The 27,357-nt window shown below is 39.2% G+C and overlaps 1 protein-coding gene across 2 annotated transcripts in view; it reads left to right on the plus strand.

Annotated features, from left to right (window-relative positions):
* The window catches only part of KCNQ1 (potassium voltage-gated channel subfamily Q member 1), a 553,100-nt gene that overhangs the window by 135,417 nt on the left and 390,326 nt on the right, over positions 1-27,357 (plus strand). For both annotated transcript variants that reach the window (XM_038406492.2, XM_038406493.2), the window contains exons 3-5: positions 22,688-22,814; positions 25,496-25,574; positions 26,660-26,756. In XM_038406492.2, coding sequence (XP_038262420.2) covers positions 22,688-22,814; positions 25,496-25,574; positions 26,660-26,756 — 303 coding nt within the window. The remainder of the gene's footprint in view (positions 1-22,687; positions 22,815-25,495; positions 25,575-26,659; positions 26,757-27,357) is intronic.

Genomic DNA, 27,357 nt, shown 5'->3' on the forward strand with positions numbered 1-27,357 from the left:
AAATCCTTTGCAGAATGTGTTCCCTTAGCCTGACTGGCAGGATTCCTGTGACAAGAGTGGTGCATTTCTTTGCACACTCAGTGCACTGGCTAGGGCAGGACTCGACCTCATATGTTATAATTCCTGGCCAATATAGAAAGCTTAAAATGTGCTGGAGCTGCAAAGTTCAGATTTGGTTCTGGATCCAAACAGTTCTGGGAATGTTTTTATCTGGGAAGTTGGTTTGCATCTGTTTCTGGTGCAAGCTTTCTGTGCACTTGTGAGGAAAAGAGTAAAACATCAAGAGATCCATAACTTTGAAACAACTCAAAAGCCTTTAGATTAGAAGGCAGAGCACACAAGGCAACCCAATAGCTCCTCTATTTAATAAACCTCAGTACTGATTCAGTGGCCTACAGCCTATAATACATACAAAATTTATGAGATGCTACATATGTCAGATCAACAAAATAAACCGGTCAAAAAATGCCCTCCAATGTGTGCATTTGCAGCTCTCACAGATGTCAGCAGGAGCTGCATGCGTGCAACTGAAGGAAGAATTCAACTCTGATGATGAAAAAAATTCACCTTCAGCAAAGGGAGTGAAGGCTGTATATCTTAGGCATCAATGAATGTGATCATTAATAACTATATGGATACTCATCCCACTTAGAATGTGTACCTAACATCAACAATTACCGGCCTTGCAAAGTGCCTGTTACATAAAGCTTGTCACCACATTTAAACTTGTTTGCAGTCACTTAAAGATTACAAATACGCCTTGCTGAGTAGGTGAAGGGCATTGAATTAAACATGCTTGAATTAATAGGGTAATGATCAGCCTTGTTAAGAACTATAAAATAAACATTTGTTAGAGATTTGTGCTATGCAACAACCAGACAGAGCCATGGGGTCTATGAAAGTGGTATTCTGAAATTACTTGACTTCGTCTCTTTTAGCTAACACAATCTTAAGAAAACTCTCTGTAGGCTCCCTGCACAGTTAATATTATAAACCCCCTTTGGATTGTTGTTCTGACTTCAAAGATACTCTAAAGCCTTTGTTAAATTGATCATTAACTCGGCAAAGTTATAATTAGACATTTGAACTTGGCTGCATTCAAAAGGAAAAGGCAAGAATGAAAATCCTAATCAATGTTGTTTTCTGTAGCTCATCATCATGCCCAGAGAGGGATTAATGTGTTCTGTAGAGGTTAAAAAGCAATGGAAATTTAAGACATTAACCAGCCTGGCAGGAAGGATAGGGAGTCATTAATCCACAGAGTTTTTGTTTGAAAGTGTGGAGTGAGAATAATGTCAGCAACCTGAAATTGACAAGTATCGGAGACGTGGAATTAAGCTTATAAAACTATTTAGATTGGAATGCTGGGGTAGAATCCTTTGTCAGGAAAACCTGAGCCTGGAGCATGTTATACCCAGCAGTTGTCTGCTGATGCTGACCAATTATGGATCTGTGAAATAGTGCAGGGGAAACACTGTACCCCGTAAAACAGCTTTAAGCAATAGCAATCAGCCAAAGTGGCGGTTAAGTAGACTGAAGGTTAGAAACTGTGGTTAAAGTTTATGGGTCTAAGGCTGGTTTTAGAGTAGCAGCCATGTTAGTCTGTATTCGCAAAAAGAAAAGGAGGACTTGTAGCACCTTAGAGACTAACAAATTTATTTGAGCATAAGCTTTCGTGAGCTACAGCTCACTTCATCGGAAGGCTGGGAGAAGATCAGTTCTAGGTCTCCCACTTTTCCTTAGTCTCTCCGGATGGACTGTGAGACTAGACAACAGCTGGTAGCTACTATAAGCAGGGCTGCATAGTGGATGGGAAAACGTATCTCCATGGTAACAGAGAAGGCATTGCATGTGCCTCTTCCTGCTCATTCTGGGGAATAGCTGGCTAAAGACATCTGGTCAGTGTAGCTAATTCTCAAGGGAAATCAGCTTGTTTCATCTGATAGTAACCACAGAAACTTTTGACTGCATTTAATACTATGATGGTAAACATGAGAAATAACTGACTCATTTAGCAGTTTGGAAAATGAGAGATTAATTACTTTTAGACAAAACTATTTTTTTAAAGATAGACTATTGTTTTTAATCTATTTTATTCTAAATTATGCCTTTTTCTCTCCATAATCTTTGTTGGATTTTAAGAATTCAAATAAGATTGTTCAGTTCTAAAATAATTTTCTATTTTTTGTGATGGTTTTCCATTGAACTCATTTGGGATTTTTTTTTAATCTTTAAATTTCTTGGCGGTTAAGTTTACTGAGAGAGGTTGTGTCTGTGTTAACCAGCTAGTGTTTGTTCTCTATGTAGAAAAGACCAGAGAAAAATCTGAAGTCAGTGACCTTTAAAAATTCTATTTCAGCAAGAAATTGCTCTAAACAGTTCAGAAGAGAACATTTTAATTTTCAAATATAAAATATTATGGAATTTTTAAATATTGTTTAAATCTATTAAAGTTCAAATTGTATGTACAACACAGTAACGTAGTGGACTGATTTCTATAGAACACATTCTGAAAGCTTCTTTTTACTGCAGATGGAGAATATAGTGTGTGCATGGTAGTTGATGGGTTTCCTGCTATTGCTGTGACTTTAATTTTTCCACAAGATCTTGTGGGCTCAGGATATGATATTTGATTGTAGCATGCCACTTGAAACCTTGGGGGTAAATTAGCTCCTTTTCAGTTTGCTAGCAAAACTGGTATTTGAACATGTTTTTTTAGTCTGCACACAAGGAAATCATTACAATTTTGTGGGTGTCGACATATGCTATGTGTAACAGGAATGTACTGTGTACAACTATAATGTGTGCAAGCAAGCAAGTAAGTGTCCTGCTAGGGCCCCAGAGCAACATCCTGAATGTGTGGGGTATAGATAAATGCATGGTTCATTTTTCTCACAGCTACAGCCAGCCACTGGTTGTAAATAGTTCAACTCCGTGGATTGTTGTGACCATCATGAACCAGAAAATGAAAATGCCTGGTCAGGCAAAAGACCAAACCGTATGTCTCTCCCTTTGAGGTTGATCAGCTGAGTTGTCAGCCTTTGAGAAACCCTCCCCATGAGTTCTGTTTGAGCATACTTAGTTGAATCAGACATCTTATATCATCAGGGCAGGACATCTTTGATAAATGTTTATGTGGAAAGGACAGGCCCCTTGCTGCATGGTACTTAGAGGACAGTACCAAGAGCTGCAGTTCTGAGATTCTATTACAATATATATTTGAAACTTTTTCCTTAGTCATGATGAAACTGTATGAGTTTTCTGCAATAAACTTAATAAATGCTGCAGAATTTCTGGGACCCAAAATGAGGAAATCAAATGTTATTGTAAACAGACCCCCATAAATCAAACCAGAGCTGAAATCTGGAAATGAAAGATATTTAATCGATCTGAAATTATTCAGGAAGAGAAAGGATGAACCCAGCATGGGAAGGTTCAGAAGGACTGTAGTGTTTTATCCTCCTGGGAACTTTTATTTTCCACTCCATGAGGACCTTTCAGTTTTTTGCTTTTCTGGAGGCTCCATACCTAGGGCCCTACCAAATTCAGGGTCAATTTCATGGTCACAGGATTTTTAAAATAATAAATTTAATGATTTCAGCTATTTAAATCTGAAATTTCACGGTATTGTAATTGTAGGGATCCTGACCCAAAAAGGAGTTGTGGGGGTGGCGATACTGCTACCCGTACTTCTGTGCTGCTACAGGCAGTGGCACTGCCTTTGGAGTTGGGCAGCCGGAGAGTGGTGGCTGCTGGCTGGGAGCCCAGCTCTGAAGGCAGAGTTGCCATCAGCAGCAATGCAGAAGTAAGGATGTCATGGTATGGTATTGCCACCCTTACTTCTCTGCTGCTGCTAATGGGGCGCTGCCTTCAGAGCTGGGAGCCTGGCCAACAGCCACTGGTCTCCAGCCATCCAGCTCTGAAGGCAGCACAGAAGTAAGGGTGGCAATATTACGACCCTCCTAAAATAATCTTGCGCCCCCCCCCAACTCCCTTTTGGGTCAGGACTCCCAATTTGAGAAACGCTGGTCTCCCCCGTGAAATATGTATCGTATAAGGTACAAGCACACAAGACCAGATTTCACAGGTGGGGACCAGATTTCACGGTCTGTGACATGTTTTTCATGGCTGGGAATTTGGTAAGGCCCTATCCATACTATAGAGCATTGAGACCAATGTGGCGTTATGCCTGTAGTACCTGCTACACATTTCTCCCAGAGCTGCATCCCTTTCCTGCCCAATCAGGCTGATCATCCAGTTTAGAGTCTGCATAATATTGCTTATAAATATGGAAAAACAAACTGGCTTGTTTTACTGTTCTTGTAACTGCACTATGACCTCCACATGCAGAGCTCTTGTATATGAGACTGTATTGAAACTGAGTAGAAGCCTCTTGGTTCCACAGTTCCAAACATGTAGATTTGGGTTAGCAGCTAGTTGATGCTCATTTGTTTCTTTTATCAAGACAGGAACATAGATCACAGGCACCTGGGGGGCAAAATCCTATTGGGTCATCTAGTTCATCCTCCTGCCAATGCAAAATAGCTCCCTGTAATTATATTCTTCAACATGTTGGCAGTTTCACTGTTAACCATTATTGGGGGAAAAATCACCCTATCCAATAAACCTCACTCTCCAGGGATGCCTTCTGATAGCCTATATTTTCTTTTACTCCATTTTATCCCACTACTCCAAGTTAATAGGACAACTGTCAACAATCACCCCATGCCACCCCAGATGTTTACAATACTCAAGTACTTGTAGACAGGTTTCAGAGTAGCAGCCGTGTTAGTCTGTATTCGCATCCTATGAAGTGAGCTGTAGCTCACGAAAGCTTATGCTCTAATAAATTTGTTAGTCTCTAAGGTGCCACAAGTACTCCTTTTCTTTTTACTTGTAGACAGTTTTCATATTTTGTATTTGGTCACTGTTTAGCCAACAATTTAGTGTTAAGTCATGTGGTATAACTGTCATGTTCTTTTTGGCCACACAACGTGAATGAAATGTATTACATGTGCTGTAAGTGATAATTTTAACATTTTAGTTAGTATTTGGAATAGTAAGGGGGAGGGTGTTAATGGATATATGGATACAAACTTATGAAAAAAGTTCATAGTGCTACACATTAAGTAGTATGTTCTCCCATCCATTCTTGGGGATTTACATGTGTAACCATCCCCTCCCCACATACAGGGCTTGATTCTGATGTACTTACTCATGACTGATAGTATCTGACCTAAAGTGTATTTCCATTGACCTCAGTGGGCTTGTTCATGGAATAGGTGACAGTTGGTGTGAATAAGGAGGTCAGAATTTAGCTTGCTGTGGTGACTGCAGAATAGACCATATAGTGTTGAAGTTTTACAGCCAAATTTTAGCCCTCTGACCCAGATAAAACAAAATGCCAGAAATATTCCTCCTACCAGAATTGAGTAAATTCTGCTGCATAGTCATATGATCATATTGTCTGTGATTCAGTAATATACACTGTACTGAACAATAGTAAAATGTAATAACCTGAACGGTACAAACTGACACCTTGAAACAGGGTAAACTTTTTCTCTCCCCTTCTTAGACCAAGTACATAAAACTACTGGAAATGTTAGAGATTCCGAGAAAAGCATCTGAGCTCTCAAAATAAAGAGAAATAGCATACCTGTGTAGAGTTTCTATGTGCCCAGCTTTTGGCTGGTTTATCTATTTAATTTTTCTAACACTAAAGTGAGTTGAAGGTAAGGCATAACCAGCCTGCTTTTATTGCTTTAATTAATAAAAATAAAGTCACAGGGCATGAATAAAAGTTGAAAGGCACTCCTGGATGTTTTTAAAGATTCCAGAAAGAGTCTTTAATTGCTGCCAAAGCTAACACAGCCAGAATTTCCATGGAAAACATCAGTACAGGGGTGTATGAGCCAGCTAGAGTGTACGAATATCTCCAGTTTTGTAATGGCCTCTTTCTTTTTTTCTTTCTTTCTTTAAGATTACCCTCCCTCTATTCAACATGGAATTAAATAAGAGCATTCCTTCTGAGTTACCTTCTAGCACAGTGCTGGTTTAGTCAGCAACATGTGACTCCTGGTACTAACAGGAGTCCCATAATGGTTCCTATTGCACTGAAAACTAAACACTTAGCATACAACCACCAGTCTTTTCTAGCTCATAGACTAAAGAGTATTATACAAACTGATAGAAGATATCATTCCAACAGTCTGCAACTCATGCATAAAATGTGTTTAAAATCAGGGCTTTTGTGGCTTTCTTCATGGTAAATGATATAACACCTGATAGGAAGTAATTTTGTTTCTTCCTAGCATAAAGTATTTGTTGCTAGTACTCACAGGCTGCAAACCCCAAGACAGTATTATCCTATATAAACTACTTTTTGAGTGCTACAAACCCTGTCATTTAAAAAGATGCTTCATTGCTAGCTTTAGGAATTTGTCAATTGGGAAAAAAAATAAGATGTCATGATAATGGAATGTTGTTAGAGCAGATTATATAAATGGCGCTATGACAGTTTATACCATCTAAGGATCCGCCCCCATCAGCTCTCCAAGGATGCGAGGGCATGCAACAATATTTCAAAAACATGCACCAAGCTTTATGACTATATACATTAAACATCAGGACAAGTAAAGTGAGATGATTTGCCTTCTCCACCTCAGTTCCAATTGGACATGATTCAGACAAGTGAAAACTTGGAATGCATGGTAGGCAATTTCTGTTGGATAAATATTTAGGGCCACATTTACTGCAGGCTGAAGGTTTTTAGGTTGACTGCAATTGCAAAGTTCATCCACTAGAGGTCTGTATTATTTGAAGGGAAAACACTTTGCACTTCTAACCCAGTTGTGTGGCATAAAACTGAAGGATTGGAAGGAAGATAAGACTCTGTCCTGATTCTCATGTATACTTTCCTTAAAATAGGTGAACATGTAACTTATGCCCACTCTAAAGCCACTGTGCATTGTCAGAACAGTGCAAAAGAACCTTAATGTAAATCAGTCCTCAGTATATATGAAGCCCTTTCCTTATGGTATCTTAATGAAAGCCTGTAGGTTGAACAGGGTAATGTTTCTATTCCCTTGTCATTTAGGGAAAAAAATATACTGCCTGCTCTGAATTGTTCTATTTAGGGTTTAAGGTTGACTAAGTGTGATATACCCCCCCCATGCAAACCCTAAAAAGCACATAAATGCCAAATTATGGGACGCTGCTTTACTATACCCTCATGCCTAGCATGTTTCCACTAATTAGACTTCGCATTGACCCATGGAAATTTTGCATCCAGCTGATAAGGAAACACCTAGTACACACTATCAATCTCTCTCCTAGTAAAATACAAAACCTGTTCAATTACAATCTCAGCAAAAATAGCAATTGATATTTATGTACAAGGTAAGTATGCAGTGTATTATATGTTTGTGGGAAAGCAGAAATAGTAATTAAGGCCCTTCAACAAGGTTGTTTTTAGCAGAGTTGAAAATAGAGCCCATGCCCTAAATATGTCAGATCCTACTGTTATCCACTGAGAAAGAAATTGCCAAATCGATGTGCTTGGCTATGCTGTCTTTAACCACTAGACATACTGTATTCCTCTCCCAGAGTCAAGAATGGAAAACAGGGGCTCTCTGACTGTGTTGCCCCGTTCTAACTACTGGACTACATTCTCATCCCAGACCTGGGAATTAATCCAAGAAGTCCTGATGCCCAACCACCTAATTCTAGTGGCTTTATGTAAAGGATAATTAGCTCAAGTTACAGGGACCTGCACATATGTGTCATATATGATACAATACAACATACTCAAGATCCATATTTCAGTCATTTGTCTCACATTTTCATTGTTTTTGTCACAAATTTGGTTTGAAGGTTGAGAAGTATGATGGAGGGTAGCCTGTGGCTTCAGTTGTACTCAAAGCAATTGGAAAGAGTGACCATCTTTAGTAGGGGCACAATCCTACACTCCCCTATAGTCTAGTAGTAGTATCTTTAGTGAGAACATGCATGGCTTCAACCCCCTACTTAGATTGGTAAGCTCTTTGGGGCAGGGGCTATCTTTTTGTTCTGTGTTTGTATATCACCTGGCACACTGAGGTCCTGCTCCATGAGTGGGGCTCCTAGACATTACAAATAACAAATAGTAAATTATGGGAACAGTGACTGTTTTTGAGTCAAGGAAAATTGTGAATATAATGTACAGAGAGAGGCAAAAAATAATAAATGTGCTTAATTATAAACTAGTATTTTTAAATATACACTCCAAAGGAACTGACAATGTGTTTTAACTGGATATAAAGTTTGAAGGCTAATAATCCATCCATTTAATTGCAAAAGGATTTTGAAAAAAGGTCAGACATTGGAAATTCCTTAAAGGTCCCACTTTTCTGAAATTTAACTCCTAAACTAAGTAACAGATTTAGTTTAAAATCCCCACAGGATTCAGCTATTCCATACAGAAGTCATACTATAAATTTGGGGAAGATACACATTAAAACAAAGATGGAATCTCTGCTTTAAGTGAAAAACTGAACTCAAACTTAATAATAATGCAGTAATATAGAGGTGCCATTGCACTGCTATAATTTAATGGCACAACAGATTAGTATAGTTCAACAACATCACTGCTGTTTCTGCTATCCGAGTAGTAGCAGTGATTTTGAGACGCTAATGCAAACTTCTGAATCTGAATAATTCCGGTGTCTTTGAACGTCGCTTAAGGCATGTCTGTAGTGGGCCACTCTTTGCATATCCTCTGCTAAATCCCATAATTTTTCCATCTCCGAATAATTTTTGACAGATAGGTTCTTTTGGTCATCCCTTTTTATGTATTCCTCCGGCTGCCCAATGCACGCCTGCCATAGCAGATGCTCTGGCTTCATTCTTAACACATGTGCCAGGTATTTTCATCATATTTTCTGGATAACTTTGTTGATAAGGGGTTGTTGATCTCTCTGACGAATCTTGGCATTTATTATAAATTCATTCCATTTAATACCTGGTATTTTCTTGAGGCATATGTTATCTTGGAAGTCTGTCCAACTGTCATTGAGAGAGGCCATAGGGTTTTCAGGGAACTTTTTTTCCAGCAATGAATGGTGAATTTGTCCTTTGTTTGGAAGGGGGAAAATGTGATTGTGAATTAAGGGAGTTCCACAAAACTAGCAAACTCATTCCGTAACTCTGAATTCTGCAAAGAGCTGCCTCTGTTGCACTATTTATTTATGTTGGACCTGAGACTGATAGAAACATGAATCTGACTAAAAATATAAGTCTTCGCACGTAACGGTAGTTTGGTTAATGGGGTATATAACTTCAGAGAGATCTGGCCAAAATCTTCATTTTGGAAATAGAAGTGTAGTTTGATCTGTTTGGAACATTATCAAAGCTCTAGGGAGAATGTGTACTGGGTAAGTCGTGTGCTTTGACTGTTATAAATTAACCATCCTGATGCGCTGAATGATAGCCGCAATCATTTTACTGTTACTGACTGGAACTCACCCGGTAAATCAGAGAGAGAAGGAAACTATTTGCCTTCGGTATGTGAAGCTTATTTGCCACTTAGCTGCAATGCTGACTTTGTTGCCTTCAGTGAGGTTTATTTGTATGTCAAATAATTCTCCTCTCCTCCTTCACAAACTTTAGAAGCAACATTAAAATGTTGACTGAATGGGCTCTGCACATATGGCATTTGGGAGGGTTTTTATTAGCTTAAACTAGCACATGTGTTTTCCTGTGAGGTGTATTAAGTGCCTGGACTACAGGTTTAGTGTGTGACTGTTATTGCAGCTGTGTGGAAGAGCATGATGCATATTCCCTGGAGCAGACCTGGGAGAGAATTCAAGTATGTTGAGGCACAAGCAAGTTGTGTTTATGGAAATGTCAAATAGAAATATGGTGCATGAACTCTTATCATCAGGGAGTGTGATACCAATAACTGACCAGTGATTGCCCACATGTGTAAAAAGAATGCCTGACTTCTGATCACATTGCATTTTTGTTTAAAAGCTTAACAGCGTTCTCTCACCTCCCCTTCTGCGGATTCTGAAAAAGAACCTATTCAAAATTCACTTTCTCCTTTGGCAGAAATCTGGTGATGGTTGAAATAAAAATCAATCCATTTGAAAGTTAATAGTAGCTAAATTTTTATTGAAGAATATTGTCATTACTTGGGATAAAAATCTAGCTCTGGGTTAGCTGATAATCTGTTTTAAATCACGTCCTGCTATTGGTGACTGACCTCATTGTTGGAATCATCTCATTTTCAAAATTTACCTCAAAATATGAGTTGCCATCTAGCCTCACACAATACCGGATGATGAGGAGAGGAGATGCTGCTGAAGTATAAAAATCTAAATTGGCAACCAAAGTGTGCAGGTATTAAATACTACTATAAAAAATAAAATCCTTTGGCCAGTAATAGTGCAAATTCCTGTCCAATTAAAAGCAGAAGATAGAAATGGAAAGGACCTGGTAGGTGACCTATTTTATCCCCTGCCAGTGTAGGATTGTTTCCAACAGCACATTTGCTAGTTTTACATCTGGTCTAGTTTTTAATGTCACAATGATGGAGCTTCCACCACTTCCTTGGTAGACCATTCCACAGGCTAATAATATTATTTTTCCTTACAGTGTGCTAAATAAATCCTCTCCCTCCTTCAGGTTTACTGCCTTCAGTACTACATAGACTATTATAATGTCAGTCCATCTTAGCCATCTCTTAGGGCTTGCCGTCTTCTAGATTTCTTGTCTACACTGAGCAGCAATGTGCAGTACGGGGTAGGGAGAGGGATTTCTAAAGTGCATACTAATTGGTCCATATAAATCCTGCTGGTACCAACTAAAAGTTGCCTAGTGCATTTTAATATAGTATTGTTTCAAACAGCACTACATTATAGAACACTAGAGAACTTTTAGTTTGCCCTCCAGCAGGGTCTACACTGACCAATTAATGGGCAGCACGCTAGTGCGCTTTAGAAATCCCTTCCGTAGTATGGATTACTGTGCTGTGTAGACAAACCTTTAGGTGAATTATTCATGTAAACCCTTTTAATTTTCCTTCATATATGTTCTTTGAACTCCACCCCCAAATCTGTCAATGCTGCTGTTGTTTGAAGCTCAAAGCTGAGTACAGCTTGTTGGCTTGTTGCACCAGAGTCTTATATCAGTGACTCTAAAACGTCTAGACTCTAGAGACCTCTTTCCATACCTATCTTAGAATTCATGCAGGCAAGTCCTCTTCAGTAACTGAAATAAAGATTGATTTTCCCCTTTCTTCCCCATCAACTTGCTGGGGTCTGTTGCAGAAATTGAGGTGCTACTTGGCATTTTTTATGCCAAAAATGGCAGATACACATTGCTCTGAGTGAGAGCTTCTGAGCAGCCTAAATAATACCAAAGAATTATCAGGGGAAGGGATGAATTATTTGCGTGGGATTTGGGGGCAGGGGATGGAGGACCAAATCTGTCTAATCAATTTTAATATCAGCCATTTCTGGTGCAATCTGTTTCATTCCATGGTGGTGAGAAACTTGCTGGGATGTTAGCAGCCAAGTCAGATGAACTTTACTATAGGAAAGGAAACCCTGTGTGTGGGTGGGTGGGGTGGAGGTGTATACATACACACACTGGAGGTATGTCTACCCTGCAGCTGGAGCTGTGATTGCCTCACATACACCGGTGCTAGCTTCAATCTACCTAGCAGAAGTACCAATAGCAGTGGAGTTGTGGCAGCACAGACTTCAGTGCAGGCTGGAGGCACCTGCTGCCAGGTCCTTGGGTAATTACTGAAACTCCATTGCTTCTTTTGTTCTTATTTCCCCTTTCCCATTGCTGCAATGCTCTCTTTCTGCTGTATCTCATTTTTCCCTCTCCCATCCTGTTTTCAGTGGGGTGCTTCTCTTTCCTTGTCTCTCCTTCTTTTGGCCTAGTTCTCCCCTCCCCATACAGTGCTGTGTTCTCTTCCTTTGCACCCCAGTGTTTTAAGGGCTCAGTCCTGCAAGGTGCTGAGTACCCTCCGCTCCCATTGAAGTCAGTAGGAGTTGAAGGCTTTCAGTGCCTCACAGGCCAAGTCCGAAGTTGTTGCTGGGTTTTTTATTATGTTAATGCCTAGAGGCCCCATTTGACATGGTAGCCCCATTGTGCTAGAGGAAGTATAGAAGAGCAGTCCCTTCCCCTCCCTTTCAATGTGTCCTTTTCTCTTTTCTCTATCTAATTTCCCACCCCCTTAGGTTTTTTTCCCCCACCCATAATCCCCCAAATCTCCTCTGGTCATCTGCCTCTTCTACCCACCCTCAAACTCATTCATCCCCAACAACATTCTTTCCAGCAGCTCCAGGCCCACTGCTCCCTCCTGTCTTTCATTTGGAGAAGAAATGGTGGTGGGTACTAGGAGCTATCTTGATCTCAGTTCTTCCTGCCACCTACTTGCAAAAAGGTGCAAGAACGGAACTGGGGCCTGGCCTAGCTCCCCACAGCACAAGGAACCAGAAGCCATGTTTACTTTCTTCAGGGGCTGCATTGGGGCTGGAAATGTGACACTGAAGAGTATCATGGACCCACAGCATTTCCTAGCAAACCCTCAGGAGGCTCTGGTCATGATCTGCACTCCTGCCCTACACAGTAGAGAGGGACAATACCTACATATCTTGTGGCCTGATGCCTATATGTAGGGCCCTACCAAATTCAGGGTCCATTTTGGTCAATTTCATGGGTATAGGATTTTAAAAACCATAAATTTCATTATTTCAGATATTTAAATCTGAAATTTCGTGGTGTTGTGTCTTAACCCAACTCTGCAGGCAGCAGCGCAGAAGTAAGGGTGGCATGTATGGTACGGTATTGCCACCCTTACTTCTGTGCTGCTGCTGGCGGGGCGCTGCCTTCAAAGCTGGGAGCCTGGTCAACAGCACTGCTCTCTGGCCACCCAGCTCTGAATGCAGCGCAGAAGTAAGGGTGACAATACCACGACCCTCATAAAATAACCTTGCAACCCCCCTGCAAATTACTTTTGAGTCAGAACCCCCAATTTGAGAAATGCTGGCCTCCCCTGTGGAATCTGTATAGTATAAAGTAAAAGTATACAAAAGACCAGATTTCACAGGGGAGACCAGATTTCATGGTCCGTGACACATTTTTCACAGTTGTGAATTTGGTAGGGCCCTACCTATATGCAAGAAGACTAGGTTGCATCTACCTTTTTGCTGCTTTATAGCTCTGCAAACTAAGGGCTAATTTTCTGTCCACTATATCACCCTTCATTCTCTTCCTGTGCTACTGCTTCCCAAACGTCTTTCTCCTGTTGAATAGTGATTTTTCCTTTGACATATTAACCTGCATTTGTCTAATTTCATTTTCTACTCATTTTTCTAATAGCTTTTCGTTCTTTGTCTTATTTTTCAGTCCCCATTGGTGTTTGCAACTCCTCTCTATTTAGTATCATCTGCAGATTTAGTTAACATCTGTAATGATGCTGTACAAAACTTAAGGAAGATGCTGAGAGCCATGTCCCCAGCTCAATATTTTACTCCTTTTTTTTTTTACAGGCCTTCAGCAAGGTTTCAAACCATTTTGTATTCTGCAGATTCAAACCCTGTTAAATTAATTTTGAGGGGAATTTGTGGCAGACTATCAACTGATTAACTAGAATGTACATATATATATATATATATATATATACACACACACACAACATGCTTTAAGTGTAATATTCAGTGCCTTAACTATGGAGCTGTGACAGACACTTCCATAATTACCCCTGCTGCTCATCATGTTAGAGTACCATAAATTTAATCAAACTAAAGGTAAATGTTGACATGACAAACCAGTAATTTAGTGCGAGGGGGAAATGTAGACATTTTCCTCTTTAAATTTAAAAATGTAGGGTCAGATTTTGGCCCAGTTTAGTGGCTGTGCAAGGGCATAAGGCACCTCCTTATGCCCCTCCTCCCAACTGCGGGGAGGAGAGCAGCACCTGCTATGTATCCTCCTTCCCCCTGTGCAAGTGAACAGGGACTATCCCGATGCATTGGCTAGCATACCTAAGCCAGTGTGCCAGGGATAGTACACTGTATCAGGCATAGGCCTGGAAAAGTCTACTTCCCTTTGTGAACAGAGGTAAACCGAGAAACAGTGTGACTTGTGTTGCATGAGGCTTATAACAAAACCATGAGTGAGATCTAAACAGTAAACTTAATGACAATTAATTGTAATGAATTCTAGATAAATGTTCCTTTTTGGTTATTGTTTAATTTCATCCCAAACAACCAATAATTCCAAGCACAGCTGCTGCATGATGTCTGTCTTATATGTTCATGAGTCATTGGTTTTGCTTGACTTGAGTATTAATCAGTCCTAAGATGTGGATGAAATAGTTTGACCAACATGGACAGGGGTTTGTTCTGCTTGAGGACAACTCCCCAGATGCATCTATAGCACAGCTTTATCCCTCCATTATCGGAGAAAATATCCCTGTCCTCACCAAGTAGCGAAATCATGCTAGAACTTTGCTGGGAAGAACCACTCTTCAATATAGTCATTGTTAGCATAATTTTTTAATTGTAGCATGGATGGTAGTTCTGTGGGACCAAGTTGCTTAGCATACCCATTTGGAGGGAGGCAAGTATTTTTGGGCCTGTTGGTATCCCCTACATCCATCTATCCATCCAGGCATAGTAACTATATGGCCTTCATTACAGCAGTGTCTGAGCATTTCCCAATACCCCCTTCAGATAGGGAACTGCTGTCATGCACATTTTACAGATGGGGATCTGAGGCACAGAGAGATTAAGTGATTTGCCCGAAGTCATTCAGGGTGTCTGTAGTGGAGGAGGGAATTGAACCCTGTTCTCCTAGGAACCAGGCTAGCAGCTTAACCAAATTCATCTACATGTGGAGGATCCCCTAAAATGCTAAAGGGAGAGGTTCAGCTAGCACCCTTTTCTTGAGCTCTGTGGAGGGTGCACAGGCTAGAGTGAGCAGGCCTGGAGTAAGGCTAAGGGAGTGTGTGGGAAATACACATTCCACTTCCTGCTCTGGAGCTCAAGGTGAAGAAGGATGTCCTGTGGCTATAATACTTTTCCATGCTCCCCCTTCCATGCAGGGTTCCTTTTTTAAGTTGGAGAAGGGTCCTGAAGACACCAGAGGTCCCGGGACTTCCTGGCAGCACCATTCTAGTCAAGTTGTCCTTACAGGATATAGGACCTGAGCTGCAGAGATCATGTCTGCTGCAGAACCACAGAGCTTATGTGTGGAAGTTCCTGCTCTCCCACAGTCCATTTTTATAGGGAGAAGAGGGAGGGGACCAACCTTGTCTCTTCAAAGGGATAACCAGGGAGATATCTATTCAAGGGAAAAGAACTTCATGGAGATTTCTTCCCCTATAGGGCCCCATCTTGCAAGTTTTCTACAGAAGGGGCAATCCGGCCCTAAATTTTCTACATGGCACATTCAAAATATCCCCCCTTACTGCCTTAAATCTGCAGATAATTCAGCAGATGTGCATATACAAAATGTACCAAAAATCCCTAGCAATTATTTAAAATTAGAGCTGTTTCAAAATTTGCAAAATGAAAAATTCATCTATTGAAAAATAGCATTTTTTTCAAAAAACATTGTATTTGAAATTTTCCATTGCTCTAGTGAAAAATGAAAATATTCAAGATTTCATTTTTTCTTCTTCCCCCTTTTCCTCTGTATTTCCTATTTTCTTTCCCCTCTTTCAGCCAGAAAAGAGAAAAAAGGGCCAGAGAAGAGGCAAAAGTGAAAATTAACAGTTTTTGAAAAAAAATTCACAAACAAAAAATTGTTCCTTTTTGAAACCCATGGAATGAAATATATTTTTAAATTTTTCTTGAAAACTCTTTACAAATTTTCAACCAGCCCTGTTTAAAATGAAGCCTGCACTGAATTCTGTTTACCTGGCTTCAAACACAAAAGCTCCACATTAATTAGTATATTTGAAACTACTGATTTCTAATGATCTTTTGGCTGTTTTTGCCAGACTAGTTGTTTGTACACAGTAGGGGGCAGAATTTGGCCCTTAACTGATACTTTTAAGATCTATCTTCATATTTCACTTTTAGTGCATAAAATGAAGCTCTTGCAGGGGAAGTTATAATATTTAGGCTGATAATGGACAGACCCTTCCTTATAAATGGTGATGCTGGAGTTTGGGTAAGCTAGATAATGGTGGGGTTTTTTTTCCTTTCTGAAAGGAATGGCACATTTAATAAATTGGATGTCCATTGTGAAAGAGAGGGAAGATTTATGAAGTGTATAATGCAGGATGAGGAGGAGGTGTATCAGCTTTTTGTGAAAATGCATGAGGAAGGCTGTTGAATAAATAACATAAGATGAGACAGCAGATAGGGCAAAAAGAATCAGTTATGGGAAAATGGTTAGCCTCTGTGTAAACCTTGTTAACGGTGCAAAGATTCCTATAGGAAAAAATATAGACTGCAGGGCTTACCCTGAATCTTTAATTGTTTCTGACTGACTCTTCCTTTCCACTCTGGATCTGCAGCAAGGGAGATTTAGGTTAGATATTAAGAAAAACTTTCTAACTATAAGGATAGTTAAGCACTGGAATATGGTTCCAAGGGAGGGGGTGGAATCTCCATCATTGGAAGTTTTTATAAACAGGTTGGACAAACACTTGTCAGAAGTGACTTCTTGAAGTCCCTTTCAGCCCTACATTTCTGTGATTCTGTAATAGCATATTGTCTATACTAAGAAAGGGGTGCATGTGTGTACAGAACAGAGAGGGGGTAAAATACACATACACATTCTGGGGTTGAAATCTTGCCCAATAGAAGTCAATGGGAGCTCTGTCATTAATTTCACTAAGGCCAGGATTTCACCCCTGTGTCTTTGAAATACTGTGAACTGAAACCTGCAAGGTGCTGAGCGCACACTGGCATTTATCCAACAAAAGCACTTAAACATGTGCTTAAAGTTACGTATGTGAGTAGTGCTGTTGAATTCAATGGGATTTAAGTTGTATGCGCCCTTAGGTACTTTCCTGGATTGGAGCCATACTGTTCCACCCTCTTCTGCAGGATAGAGCCCTGTATGAATTTCTTCCAGAGACTTTTATGAAGCCCTGGAGTACATGTTCCTGAAATATACAGAAAGGAGTTATTTTATCATTTTGGCAGACATGAGGAGGTTGAAGCTTTCTCTTGCTTGCCAAATACTCCAGTTTTAAAGACAAGTTAATAGAACATTCTGAGGGGATGGGGGGGGACAATGTTGCTGTATGAATAACTGAGTAACTCCAAACTAAAATAAGTACCATAAACTAAATGTGAAGGCTTGGTGTCATTTGTGTGTGCAAATTCCTGCTGAATCTCATCTTTAACCTTTTGGATTTTGTTGCAGAATATACTGTATTATGAGGAGAGGCTTGCCAAAGATGACTGTATGTGAAAACTCCAGTCAGAAACACAGGTTCTCGGGGAATGTGCCTTAACATGCAAAGTTATGCCTCAGAACTGACACACCTGAGGCCTGATTCAGTGTCTTTTGAAGTCAGTGGAGAAACTCCCATTGCCTTCACTGGGATTTGGATTAAGCTAGTGAGAAGAAAACTAAGAATATCAAGGCTCAGGTTTTCAAAGGTGCCTAAGGGAGTTAGGTACCCAACTCCTATTGAAATTCAATAAGATTTGATTGTCTGTTTCCTTTTGAAAATTCCAGTCTAAAAATACATACCAGCAGGATCTTCGTGGGCCCCAGAGTTATTGTACTATGCTCCCAGTTGTGATTAAAGGGAAAATAGAAAGGCAAAACAATTACTTTTCCAACTCTCTTTCATCATAAGCTTCACTTATTCAAAACATGAGTAGGTCTGTGTAAATATTATTTCATTCTAATTAAAAACATTTATAAAAGGCTTTACTGATGTCCAGTAACTTAGGACTAATTTATGGAACTCTGAAGATAGAAGCGTGATACGATTACCCTGTTTTTAATGTTTTCCATTGCTCTTAGTTTAACCCACATCAGTCAGTGCCAAATATGCTAGATAAGGAACTTTGGCAAAGAACACTAAACTTTCTAAAGTAAAGATAAAGGCTCTGCAAGAGAAGCTAAAATATTTTGGCTTTTAACGTTTTCAAAAAGAATTGTTTTTAACTTGTAAAGATTTAGTGTAAGATATTTGAAAAAACAAGAATTAAATTGAAACCTCCTACACATTATATAGCAGTTTTTGGCACTTTCAGTTTCTCAATATGCATTCTCAGTATGAGGAAAACATAATTTTCTTTTTTCTTTTTTTTTAAATCTCTGCTACAGTCAAGTCAGGACTTTTACCTTCTTGTTGACTTTGTCTCCAAGTCTGTGTGCTTACCTATTTGCCTAGGCTATCTGATCTTGCTGCATTCTGTATATTTCAGCTAACATAGTGCAACTTCAAGGGAAAAACCTGCATTCCTTAAGGGAACAATGAAGGGACTGTCTATACTAGCTGGAAAAAGTTACATGAAACAGTTGCCAGGTCTGCCCAAGACTATACATCCAAATGCATGCAGGTGCTTTCTCAGTCATTTTTCAAGCATTGCCTGTGTCATTTTAATGGTACATCTGTAATGAAGTCTCCAGGTCAGGTCAGGCTGATATGCTATAATCTACAATGGTTTCCCCTTTATGTGGAAGGAGAGCCATAATAATTACAGCTGCAATGGTTCAGCAGGCCCTCCCAACTCCATTCTATAATGCAGTGCCTTGTGTTTGCAGCAAAAAGTCTCTTCTTCCAAATCAACCATTCTTTCTCGTCTTCCATGATCACCCTACCCCTTACCCTTCCATTTTTCTTTCTCCTCCCTTTTTTTCTTTCACTCTGCTGGTTTTGTTTGAGATCTTCTTGTATTCTTGTTCCATTATTGCTAGTCCATGGGTCACATTGGCTGAAACACATTGGTCTTTTCTAGACAATGCATTCGGTGGACATGTGCTAACCATGCAGCCAGAAAGAGTATTTTCAATAAATAATGGGCCAAATACATCCCTAGTGTAACTCAGATTTATTAAAAGTCTCAGATATGAGATGTGACCTATGGTCCTGTTTCATACAAGTGTAACTCTTTGTTTCATTGGTTTGACACCTGATTGACAACAGTGTGAGATGAGCATCAAGCCCCCAGCATTTGCTCATTTGCCTTTTGTAAAATAGCGCATATTATTTTAGAAAATTACCATAAAAATCACCAAAACCTCAGTTACTGAGGGATTGTGAAGGGACTATTCCAGTAGTTCATGAGGACAGCTAAATTTGTCTTTGTAATGACTGTCCTGAGTTATTTTAAACATCAATAACTTTTCTCACTCCTGTCTGCAACTTATCTGGCAGCTAACATATAAATGTAGTGACAAAAATTCATCCGTCTCCTCCTCCCCCACTAGATTACATATTAGGCTTATACAAGGCAAGACATTAAAAACACTTTTGTCTGTCACACCGCCACGGGTAGGGGAGGGGGAATTTGCCAGTTGCTAATGGATACCTGGAGTTTTTGTGTATGACCATGAAGAACAGCTTGTGCACTTTCACCCCTGATGTTCTCTGAATAACTTGGGTCTCATTTAGGTCAATAAGCCTTTATCAAAATGTCAGGAGTGAAAAATGTGTCTTGGTGTAAGCCGACTGGTCGTTCCCTCCAGTCACAGGAGTCTATAGAACAATCAATGTTCTCTAAGCTTGTCTGTATGTCACGCAAAGAACTGGATGACAGTAACCATTGACTACATGTCTGTTTCATTGTCTTTGGGACAGCCCAAATTTGCATACTTGCCAGTGTTCCTGTTATCCAATGAACCATGGAGAGTCTTTAAAAAAAAAAAAACAACAACAAAAAAAACCCCCACACAACTCTAATGCAAATTTTGCACACACAAAACGCACATTTTAAAAAACCAACATAGCCAAGGCTTTGTTTCCCCCTTCTTGTTATAATAATGAAACTATAATCTTGATAATCCTACAGTTTTTGATCCAAAAATTGCATTTGTTATTGTGCATAAAATTTAACTTTCCCATTTTTCCTTCCAAGAAAATCTTTTCTTTTTTGTTTTGCTAATCTCCATTGGGCAGTCTGAACGCTATTGTGTGCACAGCACATATGAGTTGAGGCCATTGATTTGTTGCTCAGATAACTTCTTTTGTACGAAAGAAGCAGCTTAGCTCTTGCTTAATGATTTGTCATTGTCTTTCACTGAGGGAGTTTCCTTCATATTAGTGATGAAAGAAGCTATATTAACCTGCTACAATATAGAAATGTACTAATATATTAGAGCTTGTTGATTATATTTTTATAAATCAGTACAGTGTCATAAACAAAATAGACAACAGTCTTGTCTTAGTACTAATCACTATTTTAATAGACAGGCTCGTGTTCTCATTTGCATTTCAGTGTAGGTTTAAATGTATTTAATTAAGCTAAACAAAAGGGGAATCCTACTGCATATGAAGTTACTGTGTTAGGCATAGTATATTGTATTGTTTTCTATTATGTTACAAATGAGTGCACATTAGGTTTTCAAAAAATGTTGTGGTAACAAATGTTTCTGAATAAAATTCTTCCAAGGTTTCTGTTTATTCCTTTTTACACATTATAATGTGTAAAAAGGACTAGATCCTCAGCTGATGTAAGTTGGTCAATTTGCATCTTTGTAGCAGCCAAGGACCCAACCAATATCATTTAATTTTCTTGAACCTGGAAACCTCTCGGGAGCACAGTAACTTTGTAGACAATTGTGATAGCTATCCTGATGCACCTGGCAACAACTTACAGAAAGCCCGGGACATTAGAGCCCATCACATTAAGAGAAGGAATGTTGGCTGATGTCCTCCTGCCTTCTGAAAGATGTCGTAGTGTCTTTAACTTGCACCTGCACAACTTAGCTACCAGACATGAGGAGTTTAATGCACCATCAGAATGCTGGAATTTTAGAGCCCAGTCCAACTTCCATTCAGTAGCCATATTGCTCTTTTAACCTCTAAGGCAATACTCCGATTCACGTCAGTGGGACCAGTATTTCGACGTAAGTATTTTAATTAATTAAAAATACACTCATGGGTAAGCTAAAGTCGTCACTTTCTTCAGCGCTTTTCTCATCATCATCATCATCATCCAGTGGTGCAATATCATGACATACAGGCATAGATGTCACAGACTAGTAATATTATTTAGCCTTAGAGGACAAATGTTGATTAGTGGCGTGCCCTGTTCTCTTCAGCAACAATTGGGATCCTCAGCTGCTGAAGAACTGCTTGGCTTTGGTTATTTTAGTTTACTCAGACACCAAACTACTCCAACAAACCATTGGTGTGTACAGTGTTGTTGTCGCCATGTCAGTCTCAGGATATTAGAGAGGCAAGGTGGGTGAGGTATTATCTTTTATTGGACCAACTTCAGCTTGTCTCTCTCACCAACAGAATTTGGTCCAATAAAAAATATTACCTCACCCATCTTGTCTCTCAAACAAACCAAGTAGTTTGTTCTATGCCTTTTAATTATATTTTAGAACTGTTATACCTCGTAAACATTTTAATGTGTTAATGCCAGGTCCTGGGTATTTTCATTTAGAAGCCATAGCTTCTATTAAAGGTGGTTATTTTCCCTTTTTGCTCTAAATAGGGGGTGATTTCTACTTAGAGCTAAGATCGGCTATTCAGTGAAACCAGATACTAATTGAATGCGTCTTTTAAATAAAAGAAATATGGGATTGCAATTCTGTTACTTTGAAAAAATATAATCAAAACTCTTTCACCTGCTAATTGACAAAAAGCTACTGTCTGAGGATTTAAAACACAGATAAAAGTGCAATGAAAATCACACTAAGTTCCAATTTGGTATCGTTATTTCTCTGACAGATGCAGATGGATGTTAGACCCTTCCATTCCATTCACTGTACACTTTAGAAACTCCTGGGTCAGTCCCCTGAAACGTTTAAATGTTCAGTCTGGCAGCATAGCTGCCACAGAACTGTGTTTTAACCAGATTCCTGAATCATATTCTTGTACATTTCTTACAAAAGCTCAGAACTTTAGCCCAGTTTTGGACCATGGTTATCAACCCTTATTTCACTTTGTTCCATAGGTGAACACCTAACCCTGCTCAAGACTCCCATTGACTTTAGGGGATGGGGACAGGATTTCACCCCATGTTTTAAAACTGCCTGGAAACTATCAAGCTGTAACCTGCTACCAGAAATATTACTTTTAAAAGTGTGGGTTGCACTTAGGCTATAAATGAGTGGGTAAATGGCTGGCTAAGATGATTCTGCAAATGGTGTGTACAGTCTACTTTTTCTGGAAATGAGATATACTAGCAAAATATTTGTCTTGTGAATGCAGAGTCTGCTTGTTTTCTTTGGCTAAGTCAAGCAACTTTCTGTTTGAATTATTGAAGCCAAGTAAATTTATGCAGAATGGTTTCAGTTTTAGCACATAGAGAAGATCCAAACAGCATGCCATTCTGGTATTTAAACTTATTCTTTATCATACATTTCCCATTGCTTACACAGTTTTCCTGAGGTTTTGTAGTTTGGATCTTCTTGGACAGTGCATATTTTTCTTCTTCCCAAGTTTTACATTTCATTTTCTGTGTTCCTTAATGTCATCTGAAAGAAGAGAGAGAATATGTAAACTAGAAAATTAATCTAGTTCCCTATCTGTTTCCCCTAGGAAATTGTATTAGTGGTGTTTTTTGGAACGGAGTATGTTATTCGCTTATGGTCAGCAGGATGCCGTAGTAAATATGTTGGATTATGGGGAAGGCTTCGTTTTGCTAGGAAGCCTATTTCTATCATTGGTAAGTATACATGGTTTGAATGATTGTCATAATTATTTTAAAAAAAGCCACATTCCTATAAACACCTTGAACATTTAAAAAGAAATGGAGTTTCCCTAGAGATTCCAGCCAAGTTAAAATAAGAACATTTGTCTCTAGTATCTGGGCAGAACTTAACATTCTGAGGAATCTGTGGCATTGTTAGTTCCTTCTTTAAAAAAAAAAAATCTTTCAACTTGATTCTCTTTTCCAGAAAAGAGAGACTTTCCTTTTGCAGTTGAACTGAAGTTTTGCCAGAAATAACAGACTTGCATACAAGCCTGTCTCCCAAAATGGCTTCTATAACTTCAGCATTGCGCACATCTCATAATAGCTGCAACTGATTATTTTTAAACAAAACCAAATAACATCTATATGTTTGGTCCCTCTTAATATTTTAATGTTAGTTTACTCTGCTTTTTGATTGAGCTACCTAGAGCACACTGGTGTGTGGCAGGTGACATGTAATTATAAACTATTATTTTCATGCTCATAGGGTGAGGGTTTTTTTCAAAGGCACATATGGAAGTTAGGCTGCCTTTGACTTTCAGTGGAAATTGGGTGTTTACCTGGCCTATGTGGCTTTTAAAATCTCCTTCTTAATTCCTTGAATGTTCTAGCTAGTAAAGATTTTCAGAATACTTGCCCTGCAGTTGTTGTTTTTGTTATTATTTATCATATTTCTTATGGTAGCGCCTAGGAACCATAGAAAATCAGGGTCCCACTCTGCTAGACACTGTACAAAGAGTAATAGACAATGCTTGCCCTGAAGAATTTACAATCTAAATAGACAAGACAGAGAAAGGGGTTTAGTTTTACTGGTGGGAATCCATATCTTCATGGGGACGACTGCAAAATTTTTATAGGCAATGGACAAAAATGCTGCATCCTAGTAATTCATAAGAGCACAGAATTGTTCATTTGTCCATGGTGGCTTAGCCTCTCTGTCTATATTATATAACTATATTCCATATGTGACTGTAAGTGTCATGCGCCTTTGACTGCTTCCCCAGTGCTCTGTCTGTTAATTCATCTCTCCTGAAATTACTAATAGCATTCCAAATCCCTAAGCAGCTTCAAACGGTGGCCATTTTTTAAAAAACATGCTGTACAGTTGTTTCCCTCTTTTTCCAAAATGTATACTTTCTTCCCAAAATTACCCTTGCCTGAGCCCAAGCTTTACAGTGTCCTGCCCTAGAGCAATTACACTTTTAAGATACTTTAAGGATAGATATCTCTCAAACTGTGAGGATTTTATATGCCAGTTGTCGCAATCCAGGGCAACTGACCCTGTATTCTCCCTTCCGTGATCCAACTAGGGCACTCAATCTAGGATCCTGGCTTCTCAGCTGTCATCTCTCTTGGGTAGAGACCGATGTCTCTCTCTTTTCTGAGCTGGGGTTTTCCAGGCAGTACAGTTCCCAGTCTACACTGTGATATCCCCTGCAAGACAGTCTGCTTGCATTTTGCTTTCTCTCCAAAGGCTATGAACAGTGTAATTGCTAACGATTACAAGTTACCCCACAGGTCTTTCTAAGCAAGCACCTTTGTTCTTAAAGTAAAAGTTTTACAGAGAAAACAATAAAAGAACCTACACCCATACTACAAGGCTTACCATAGGTCACCCTAACTCGAACTTTGGACTCTGGTAGGTGTCAGTCCTTCCAAACCTTCCCCAAGGATTGCCCCCCTCTTTGGACAGAAGGTCCAGTTCATTTGCTGGATCGGAAGGAATGCCCGCAGTCAGTTTAAACTCAGGCTGTTAATCCACAATTGTTTTTGTCTGTTGCTCCTTGGAAAATCCATTTTAAACTATATAAATATATGTGAGTTTCTCCAGGTGGTGGTTCCTCTCTGGACGCGTTACAACCTTAGTGAATTTGCCTAATCACCTCCCTCCTTTCTTAGTTCCTGGAGGAGATGTGGTCATCCTCCCCCAGGGAATTACATACAATCTCTGGCCCACAATGATACATAAACTTAATACAGTAAGATCTCACAAAGATATCACAGGTAACTGTCTATCTGCCACACCAGATAGAGCTTTATGCTATCAGAAGGGGGTGATTTCCAACTTGCTATTGGTACGCAGGACTTGATTCTATCCCAGGTAGGCTCCAAGATATCAGAACTTACATCCTGACAATATTCTGTATAGTAAAGCTATTTTAGTTAGATTTTACAAGCCTCTAAAAAGCTATTAGTTACACTTTTCACTCTCTTCCAGGTCTCAACAGTTGGATTCATGTTACTAAGTCACCTAATTTTATAGATGAGAGAAGTGAACTGTGAACTCTGCCAGTACATTTTAAAAACAGCTATTAGAAAACACTGTAAAATACGTAGGGTATACAGAACATATCGTAGGTTTTTTGACACACCATTGGAATGATCTGTCACATCTAGTTTTGCTGCTAATTAAAAATGCAGCCATCCCTGACTCATAACAATAAAACCATTTTTACTACACCATTATGTATTTTCTTTCTACGTTACACCAGAGGTGCTGAGATATATAATCCTAAAACTTTATTTGGATGACTATCTAAAATGTCACCCTTCTCACAGTTAAAATAATATCAGTGTTGAATTTAAATCACAATCTTATCAAAGCATTGCATGAAGCCTTGAACTCATTATCTTCACTTATTCTTATTTTCCAGATTTAATTGTAGTTGTTGCTTCAATGATTGTTCTTTGTGTGGGCTCCAAAGGTCAAGTCTTTGCAACCTCAGCTATCAGGTAATATTTTATCAATAATTGAAGAGAATGTTATCTGTTTTGATAAAGGTTTATTATTCCACTCTCTCCTCTCCCTGTAACAGTTCTTAAATTCTAGAAGTGATCACCGCTTTGGCATCTCTGTTGACACAACAGATCATATTTTGATCTCAATTACCATGCACCGGAGTATATCAGAGTAATCCCCTCACATCTTCCCACTTATAATAATGAAATTGTATATAATAAAAGTAGAGTTTCACAAAAACTTAATCAACAAAATAGCAATGATACACTCACATTTTGTTCATATTTGCCAGCTAGTTGTATGGTTTTTACCAATTTTTTTGCTTTTTGGATATCTACTGACTTTTTTAGGCTGTTCTTCGTAGTATATTTGGAGTTAGAGGTTGACTGTTGGAAAAGATATTGAGGGAATTTCCATGTGCCGACAATTGACTGAACATATCTCATGTGTTCAGGTGGGTCAGCCTGGCTGGTTTCTCTGAATGATGGGTTGAATTTTAGTTGCAGTGATGCTCTGTGACTGTGGTGGCTCTCTATTACAAAGCATATCCTGTAGTTGCTTGCTTAGAGCATTATTTCCATGATCAACTATGTAAAAGTTTCTGCAAACTCAAATTGTTCACTAGCCCAGTAGATGAAAAGACCAAAGAAAAGGTGGCTAAATTTCTAGCTGTGGAAAGTCATCTGTTTCTGCCCATTCTGCTTCCCTTTTGGAACTCTTAGAAGATAGCACCAGATATATGAAGATCAGCCAGGGATCAGCCCTCTCCATAAGATCAGCCATCTCCATAATATTCACAATCTGTTTCTAGAATTCCTGAATCATTGGGAATTCCTGCCAACCATACAAGTGAAAGCCTATTCCCCTTCTCCCACAGCTGTTCACATTTGTCTAATAGGCTGAGCTGAATAAAAGATGGGGGAAAGGGAGGAACCTGTTAGCTTAACGTAGTAACCTGACAGTGATGTAATCAATGTCTTTTAATTTATCATTTAAAAAAAGCTTCCCCTCCCCCTGTATCACTTCTTTTGTATCCTCGGACCCTTGTAGCTTCACTTATTTAAAATTTGTATTCCAGGGGTATCCGCTTTCTGCAGATCCTACGAATGCTACATGTTGACCGACAGGGTGGCACATGGAGACTGTTGGGATCAGTAGTTTTCATACACAGACAAGTAAGTTAGATCTGACATAGGGACAATGCTTGAACAGAATAAGAAAACAATTTTTCTCGGTTATAACCATTTTCAGGTCTTCTGTGTCACACCAGTGTACCTGAATTCGGTCATTATACTGCTACAGCATAGACAGCTATTATTCTTGGAAAAAAACATATTGCAGGTTTGCAAAATAGAGGTCTGTGATTTGCCAGGAGCATTTAATATTAAGCTAAATTAACGGAGGGTTTGAGCTGCTGATCGTTATTGAACTCAAGTTTCCTTGTGATATGGCTCTAAAGAGAGAAACTGCAGAGGTTTGATGCATCAGGAATTAGTCCTGATCCCCTTCTCTTTTGATTCCTTTCTGTGTCCAATACTGTATCATCTGTGTGCTCAATTGCTGTGCAGGAGGAAATAGATTATAATTCACAGGTAATCACAGGGACATGTTTTTAACCAACTTATTTATTTCAAATATTATCCTAGCATGTAAACGCTATGATATAAAAGCATGGAATGTAGGCAGATGTCTTCTTGTTGTTAAATATATGAATTTAGGAACATGTGGTAATTGGTTCAATTAATCAAACACTGTTGCTTTACTGTATTTAAAGGA

Source organism: Dermochelys coriacea, chromosome 6 (assembly GCF_009764565.3).
Source record: "Dermochelys coriacea isolate rDerCor1 chromosome 6, rDerCor1.pri.v4, whole genome shotgun sequence".
NCBI lineage: Eukaryota > Metazoa > Chordata > Testudines > Dermochelyidae > Dermochelys > Dermochelys coriacea.